This window comes from Anoplopoma fimbria, chromosome 15, assembly GCF_027596085.1.
Source record: "Anoplopoma fimbria isolate UVic2021 breed Golden Eagle Sablefish chromosome 15, Afim_UVic_2022, whole genome shotgun sequence".
Taxonomy (NCBI): Eukaryota; Metazoa; Chordata; class Actinopteri; order Perciformes; family Anoplopomatidae; genus Anoplopoma; species Anoplopoma fimbria.
The window spans coordinates 13,324,045-13,333,108 of record NC_072463.1 but is presented as its reverse complement, the minus strand read 5'-3'; the positions used below and the strand labels follow the sequence as shown (position 1 = coordinate 13,333,108).

Below are 9,064 nucleotides of genomic sequence, written 5' to 3'. Positions count from 1 at the left end.
AAATCCTAATATACTATAGCATTTTTTATGCTATGGTATATTATGAAAATCGTATGGTATACTATACTTACTGAAACAATAATCAAAGTATCAAGAGAGTTCCTCTTCTTCATAGATGTCATCAATTGAGGCCACATATATCTAAAATTGTGTGACAAATAAAAGCACCGGTCTTCACATGCAACATAACAGATACTTAAAGTAAAAACCATACAACAATAATACATAATACACATTTATATTTGCCAAATAATTTGAAGGCCTGTGGTAAAGACAGAATTAATTAATTAATACCCACCCTAGAATTTATAATTATATAGTAAGCATTAACACTAGAAAGTGGTGAATTGCATAATGTTCATGAATTAAATAAGATACGCAGGATTTGGACACACATGTACACTCTTCCATCGTTCCCACAGACCTTGTCAACACCATTCCATTTGCAACCCTCTTTATATTATACATTTAAAGCTATTACGATGAACTTTTCATTCTCATTTCATTTTGGCGGTCTCTGTGGATAAAAGCGGTAGCTTTTCCAAGCACCAGAATCCCTTTAGAAAACCTAATTTTACTGCAGCAGGGTCTGGTTCTGGTTGTCCTCGTGCCTCGCTAAAGAAAGATTTCTTCACAGTAACTTTAACAAACTTCATCAACAGAATCCCTTTTTGGCAAGTGGAAAATTGCATTTTAACAGTTGTATTGTCCCTTTAAATTATATTTAAACAGGTAAAAAGGACTGTCATATGCTATTATCTGTGAGAATACAACAATATATATCCTCTGTGGTTAGTGGTTAGTAATCAATTTATCCGTGTTGAAATGAGACTTGTTGTCTAGGTGGATTTCCTAGCAGATTAGGTGCGCATAGCGCATTGCTGCCTCAGTCTGGTTGGAATAGGTACTACATCTTATCATCTCCTGATAGATACAAGGCTGTAGTCCGAAGAAAGTCAATGATGTTTTTAGCAAATTTAGCTTTTGTCATTATTCTTACCAACAGAGTCTTCATCACTCCACATTCATAACATTTTCCAGCCGGTTGATCAGCCCACAGTGCCCCAGCCTTAGTCTACTAAACTTGATCATATCATCTTCCTTATTTATAGAGTAATAACTATTTTAACATTCATGTGACATCACGGCAGTATACATATTGTGATAGCCCAGTTTGTCCTGAAAAAAAAGATGTAAATAACACGATTGTGCATTAAAGTGTCACAAAAGGCCATGCAGACCAAAAATAGGACAAATGGCTTTGTTAGTTTAGTTTAGTTTAAAGTGGTAACAGTATCTATAGTGGAGCTTGGAGTGTTTAGTTTAAACATTGTAAAAGGTGATATATTTTTATTTTAAAAAAAAACAACTTTTAGAAGTAGTTTATTTTTGCATACTCTGTGATACTCTAACTTACATTTCCAGTTAGGCCTATAGAACAGTTTACCTTAACGTGATGGGAGTCAGTGTAAATAGAAACTTATGACGTATAAGATTATGTGATTCTGTGAAATAATTAAATAAAGTAAATTATTACACCTATGCTTTCTTTCTTTTTTTTTAAGTCAAAATGTCTTTGCTGGTTCAATAGAAAAATCAGACATTGTAAACCATAAACCAGTGTTCAATTGAATCATTTGAAATGACAAAACTGCAGAATACTGGTATGGTGTGTTCCTCTCAACCGTCTGTGTAATGTGGACCTTAATACAGATATCCGCATTTGAATGCAGAATCTGTAGGCCACGGGAACAAGATTTTAGTATTGGAGGCATTCCGGTTTCCATTTGTAGTCCATGTAGTATTGACCAATCACGTTCATGCAGGCTTTGGTTGAAGGTAAACTCTCCATGTGGAGAGCAAAAGGGGGAAAACACATTGGCCAAAAATGCAATCTGTGAACCCATCGGCTATCGCCTGATGATGATTTAGCTTTTTATCGGTTTAATAATAAGCTTGTAAACTGGCTGCTTGAAAACAATCCAGTCGTCTCCCATCTCCAACTCTGGTCTTGTGTCTCAAGTTGCTTATTGGACCTGAAAACAATGAGAAGCACACGGAAAATAACGTCTTTGCCCGGATAACTGCTGACTACACCAGAACCCCATGTTAAAGCCCCTCACACTGATACCCGATGGGTTCCGAGGATTGTGTGGACCTAAAAGGAATACTTCACCCTTTAAATTATATTTTGTATATCAACTACTTGAGTCACCTCTTCTGCATGTTTACAACATTCACCACCTTAGCAGAGTACCCAACAACACAGACACTCTCTCCATGTTCCTGTGTAGAAACCACCTGGCTGTCCTTCAGCACTGAGAACGCCACAGATAATGCTGACGTTGACGTTCACTTATAAAGACTAAAGCGATGAACTGAATCAGAGTGCGATACTGTGTGACTTTGAGGATAAAGGAAGGACGCGGGAGGGGGTACCCAAGCACAAAAGGTGACCATACCCCTGAGTGCTGACGTTGAGGTTTATTTAAGGGCTGAAATCACAAGCTACTTAGCAATTCTCTGACACCTGACAGCTGCAAAAAAACCATAAATGTTGATGTCATCAGCTGCCAGTGAGAGTAATCTGACTATTGCAGAGGCACTGATTCATATTGAAATCAGTTAGATTGAGTTTCTGTTGGCTTCCTTTGGAGGGCAACTCGGATATTTGGTCTGTTCTTATTGATCGGCACATTCTTATCTGTGGAAGAGTGCATTAAATGGGCATAAAGCAAGTGCATTAAACCAAAGGACGATTGACGGTTTGCTTGCTTATAGATTCAACACAAATGTGAATGAAATATATAATCTGATAGCAGCTGCTTGGAAGAAATACAAATCCTGTAATTGATACCAAGACAAACCCAGAAACATTACTTTAGGGATTAAAGACTCTGAATACTCATTATGGGATAATCAGCGCCTTGTAAGGGTTTTTTATTGACTAACAATTGTTCACAGAGGCACATTGATTAAGAACTAATTACACTGACAACCCAGCAAATGGCAAGGAGCATCTCATTGGATTTCACAATTGAGAGCTTTTGGACACAAAATACAGCAGAGACATGAGAACAAGACATACGGATCAATAGCAGATGAGATCTGCAACAGCATGGCAGGAATGGAGACGGGCTTGGACAAAGGACATGAACAACCACAGAATGCTGTGTCATATCTTTTCAGTGGGCACTTCATAACTCACGTTTTAACATTTCATCAAGCATGTAATGGCTTGAAAACACAGTACTTGTCCATACTGTCAATTAAGTTAAAGAAGCAGTTTGATATTTTTTGAATCATTTGCTTTTTGGCTAGAGTTAGAAGAGTTAGTGTATATAACTATCTACGTAGCTGGAGCCAGCAAGTGGTTAGCATAGCCAAGCAGCTAGCCAGGTTCTGTCCATTACAACATCCACCTACCAGCACCTCTAAAGCTTAATGTTAAATCTTCTTCAACCTTAACAAATTCTACTAATATAAACTACTAATATTACACTACTACGCTGTTTTACAGGGGTTATGTGTCAGAATAATTCTTGGCAAGGTACAGTTCCTTCCTGGAGTTTCTGGTGGCTAAGAAATAGTTCTTGCTGGTAGTTGGATTTTGTTGCATTTGGACAAAGCCAGGTTAGCCGTTTACTCTTGTTTCCAGTCTTTATAGAGCTTTAACTAATGTAACTGGCTGCTGGTGCTAGCTACATACAGCTTTACTGTACGTACTGTACTGTTACTGACGTGAGAGCGGTATAAATCTTGATCCTGACCATAGATAGCATAAAAGAAGTAGAGGTAGTCACCATAGACATTGGGTTCGTGGACTGCTACTTTGAAGCCTTGAGATAGGCATTTTGGCTGTTGCCATCTTGATTATCAGAAACCAGAAGTGACACAAGAGGGTGGAGCTAAGTACAACAGAACGCTGAGTAAGACGTTTTTTGTCAAACTAAAATGTAACAATTAACTTAACTCAGCTATGAAAGGGTGAAAGTTCAAAGATGAAAACACAGACAACTCTCAGACCGGACAACGCCCTGTTAGCCCCCTGTCAATCACAAGGTAGCCCGCCCTAAAGCATACACTGCTTTATGGTCTATTTGACTCGAAATTGACCATAATTTATTGTAAAAACATCATGCTGTATTGAAGAAAACTTGAAACTAGTGATTGAGACCATAAACTCAAGTTTACAATGTTTACTGAGGTAATAAATTAAGTTAGAGTCGCCACCTGCTGGTCAGTTGAGAGAATGCAAGTTCAAGGCACTTCTGCTTTGGCTTAACTTTTCAGAACCGGAAGGTCGGTGTCTTCTCTTGACACAAAAGTGATCAAGCATATCCCAAAATGACGAACTATTCCTTTAAGCCATGAACATATTTTCCATCCTTGATCTTTGCATGCTAAGACCTCGTTTATTTGAGCAAAGTTCATTGCAGTACATTGTGCAGCTAATCCCTTTTCCCTGCTCTTGTGTTGTGGTCACAACTTATTTTACTACTTCTAAATAGTTGTCGGTGATGAAGGAGTTTTGGGTTAAAACGTTTGGACATTGCATGCTGGAACTCTTTGGAATACTCCTGTACTCAATCATGAGGGTTCAGTGATTGCTTCGTCTAAGATCTATATGCTTTTGCCTCTCATAGAACATGGAGAATTTATTGAAGATGGTCGTAACGGGCAGAGCCACCATCAGCAGCCCACAGAGGATGCACAGGGTTCCTATCAGCTTCCCAGCTAACGTAACGGGGAAGGTGTCCCCGTAGCCCACTGTCGTCATGCTAATGGTGGCCCACCACCAGCCAATAGGCACCGTCTGCAGCTCCGACTCTTGAGATTCTTTCTCCACAAAGTAAATGAGAGTGGAAAACATCGAAATGCCCACGGACAAGAAAAGCACCAGCTGCCCCACTTCGCTGGAACTGTGGCGCATTGTGGCGCAAAGAGAGCGTAGGCCAGCCGAGTGGCGAACCAGTTTCAGGATCCGGAACACTCGCATCAACCTCAAAATCTGCACCACTTTGCCGAGATTTTCCAAGTCTGAATTCTCACCTTCATCCATGATATCAAAGGCTATAGTAACATAGAAGGGCATAATTGACAATAAGTCGATCATATTGAGAGGGCTGTACAAGAACTTCCTAGCTGATGGTGCGACAGTCAGACGGAGAATAAACTCAGCAGAGAAGAACAGAACACAGATGATCTCAAAGACATTCAGCACTGGGTTTTCAATCTCCTTCTCATTGAGATCGACTTGATGGTAGTCCGGCATGCTGTGGACACACATGGCAACAATAGATACAATGACCATACTTAGGGATGCTACGGCCATCACTTTGGCTGAAGTGGAGTGGCCTGGATCCTCAAGTCGAATCCAGATGTTCCTGCGGACATCCGCACACCAGGAGCCTACAAACATTGCTATGTCGTCCCCGAAGCGAACAGCTCCTCCGTAGACGAGTCCACACTGTGGACCTGTTGTTCGTTGCTCCCCTGATCCAGGCACTTGTCTTCCATGAGCTCAGTCAGTTCATGGAATTTGTTGCTGCAGCACAGGTCCAGGTGGAGCTCTTTAATGCCCCAATACTCAAGCTCTTGAATAAATGAAACCACGCACAACCCGTCCACCAGGTGGATTTTGCCCGTGAGGTAAAAGTTGAGAATGTAGCAGAAAAAGCGCGGACTGCGGTCGAAATAGTACTCCCTTTCAGAGGGACTGAAGTCATCACAGAGCTCCAGGACTGCTTTGTCGGAGCTGCAACACAGAAGGCGACCTAGACGCGTCTGTGGGAACTGCTTCAGGACATCATGCTCCATTCGCTGTTTGAAACCGCCAACATTGACATTAATAAAGCAGTCGCCGGGGCGGCGCGGATGCAGGACCTGTCCATACATCATGATAGATGCCGTTCAGCCTGGTGAGAGCCCTCAGACGCTTCTTTTCCTGCACACAAAGACACTGAAGTTAGAATACCTTGCAGGGTCTTGTTTGTTGTTTGATCACAACGATGTGCCTTACAGCAAAGCCGTCAAGTATTGAGTTGCATCTGGGTTTCTGTGAGACTGTGTCATGGAATGGTTGCACGACAGCATCAGTTGCTGTTTATTTACAGTCCAAAGATAAAAAGGTTTCCATCAGGTATTAAACATATATGGTCACTTTTCTCTCTGTGTCACGAGTAACACGTGTTACATATCACGACTCTTGCGCTCTGCACAATGCATTTGTAAGCAATGAACAACATAATTCTACTTTTTTCTTATGTTGGATGTGTAAAAATTATACAGACACAAGCCTTAACACAATGTATTGTACTATAAATACTGAATGTATTGGCTAACAATGACTCAAACCCCAAAAATGGTGCTGATCAAATTATAATATTGGTGCACCATTAGTGTTTTTATGATTTTATGATACCAAGCATTGCCAGCATTTTACATGGACATACAAATCATCGACTTGGTACCCATCAACCGTCATCGATACGTGCTGACACTCCTGCTTGTAGCTCTACAAAAACAGCAGCGCTGTCTCACTTGTATTGTGTTACTGTTCGGTAATATAACGTTTCAAATTGCAGTGAAATGGCAAACCAAGGTCAGATTTGACTTTTCTTGTTTCTGCAACAAGAAATAATGAAAAGAATAATAAAATGCATGACTTTATTTTTTTTTTATGGGTTTCAATGAGGACATTTCTGCATCTTGGTTACACAGTTTATAATAGAGTTATTTTTTAATCTGAGGTTGAACTCCAAAATAAAACCAAGGTCAGATTTGATTTTTCTTGTATTCTGCAACAAGAAAAGTGTTCAGCGTTTTAGGCTGTCAAAAAGAACAAAAGAATCAATGGCGGGACATGCAAAGTCAAAAGGTAAAGTGATATAAAACAGACTTTTACAAGGACATTGGAAAATTGTAACACCAACCAACCCGAAAGTCGTGCGCAAAACAGTACTTTAAAAAACAATGTCAACTGCAAGGGATTCATATTCAACGTTTAAGCATGTCTGCATAAACAGCAGCATACCTGGCCGTGAGTGGTTCCTCCGGAGGCGCAGATGTCCTGTGGAGCTCAGCCCGGAGTGGACAGTGGACAGCGGACAGCGGACAGTGGACAGGCTGCGTTTGCAGTGGTGTGGTGTTTCTGATCCCAGACCAGGGCGGAGCGCACATCCGAACAGGACAATTGATCTCACTGTTTTCCCCACTAACAGGCTGTTTTTATGCAACATAAAACATGAATGCGTAACAGTGTCCGGGGTGCGCCAGCTCATTTAAGGTGTGCCAAATTTATCACAGTAAATAATTGATGTCTCTTTAGGGCGATAAGTGCTCGCATCATTCTTTAAGGGCTGACTTCTGATCCTCATTGTGTTTTCATCAGATTGTGAATATTTTTTGTATTTTTTAGATAATAAACTGCAAAAGAAATAGAATATAGTCCTGGGGAGGGGGGATACAAAGCACTGAATAAATATTTGGTTCAGAAGAAATACAAAATAGTAAAATAGTTTTAGGATCAGTTTATCACCTTTGCCAGTGGATTATTTGCACTCACACCATTTTGATGAAGAGCGATGAGCTGGCAGCCTGGGGAGGATAAAAGGTGTGCAGATCATTGGGAAGATTTAGTGTTTCACTATGGCGACAATATACAAAGTGTGTAATGTAAGGAATCACTCAAATGAATTGAAGATACCCACTGTGATTGTTATGTTGGAAGTTATGGGGATAAAACAGTAACTCCTTCTTCAAGTTTCATTTAAAAAACGATAGGGGCCACAAAGATCGAGTAATTCATTATTTTTGTCAATGTAAGTAATAATGAAGACGAATCGAGCTGCATGGGCAAACCTAACCACTGTACTGTGATCTCCTTCTGCAAGGCACAACACCATTACAGAAGATAAATCTGTGCCTCACTTTAAAAAAAAAAGTTTAAAATGTGCGCACCAAAAAACCTGCAATCAAATGATATATTATTATTTTACAAATTTACCAGTTAAATATTTAAAGCAGTCATGATCATAATTACTTCATTCATTTTCAAAATGTTAACCCTTTAAACGCAACTTTGTTAAAAGAACGCCACTGTTTTTATGAAAAAACGAAACACAAAAATTGCCTTTTTTCTATAAATGCAAGGGGGATTTTTCATTTATTTTTTACAGTCTGGTTCACGTCAACATTATATTTTTTAATAGCAGGGAACTATGAAAATATCATGTTTTTGCCACATAGGGCAAACATGAGAAAATGTCAACTTGGTGGAAAATAGTAAAAACTACAATTTAGAAGCCAGTGCTGTAGATTGAAAGCCTGATATTATAAATTAAATAATGAAAAGAATAATAAAATGCATGACTTTATACTGTAATGGCCGTGCGGTCAAAAAAATTGGTTTTAATGGGTTTCAATGAGGACATTTCTGCATCTTGGTTACACAGTTTATAAGTTATTTTTGAATCTGAGGTTGAACTCAAAAATAAAAATAAATAAAAATATCTTACACCCTTGCCAAATTGTATGCCATATAAATTAACACAGCCAAAAGGATCGAAAATTAAAAAATTAAAAAGCCAGGAATTGTATGCTTATGATGTGGTATGCTACTCATTTACTGACAGTAGATGGCAGGAGGAGACTGTATCAGAAGCAGCTTACTGAGGTGCAACCTTACAGCAAGAGCTACTTCAGTACAAACGACAGTAGAGCCATGAGGATTTGCTTTTGCATTACATTCATTAATGTAATTTGCAGCAACCATTAGTGTCGTGTGAAATACTTACCATGCAATCAATGTTGGGTTCAAGGTCCAGGTCATCTGGTTGGATGATTAGTTATGCACTTTTCCAAATAGCAGTGGGGCTCAGTAAACACTACTGCATTGATTGTTAGTTTCCAAATGGACTAGGTCTGAAAGACTTAGGTTCAGTCATTTCCACATCATGTAAAGTGATCAAGATCAAGAATGAATGCACCATGACATTAAAAAGGTCAGCAAAATACATTTTAAATTGTTGTATTAATGTGACAGTTTATTCAGTTTTTCCTT

At 39.3% G+C, this 9,064-nt stretch overlaps 1 protein-coding gene across 1 annotated transcript; it reads right to left on the bottom strand.

Moving 5' to 3' along the window:
• Positions 1-4,600: 4,600 nt before the first annotated feature.
• Positions 4,601-5,901, bottom strand: kcns3a (potassium voltage-gated channel, delayed-rectifier, subfamily S, member 3a). The gene is given in 2 exon segments (XM_054614349.1): positions 4,601-5,445; positions 5,448-5,901. Coding segments are annotated over 2 exon segments (1,299 nt in total).
• Between the last annotated feature and the right edge of the window lie 3,163 nt (positions 5,902-9,064).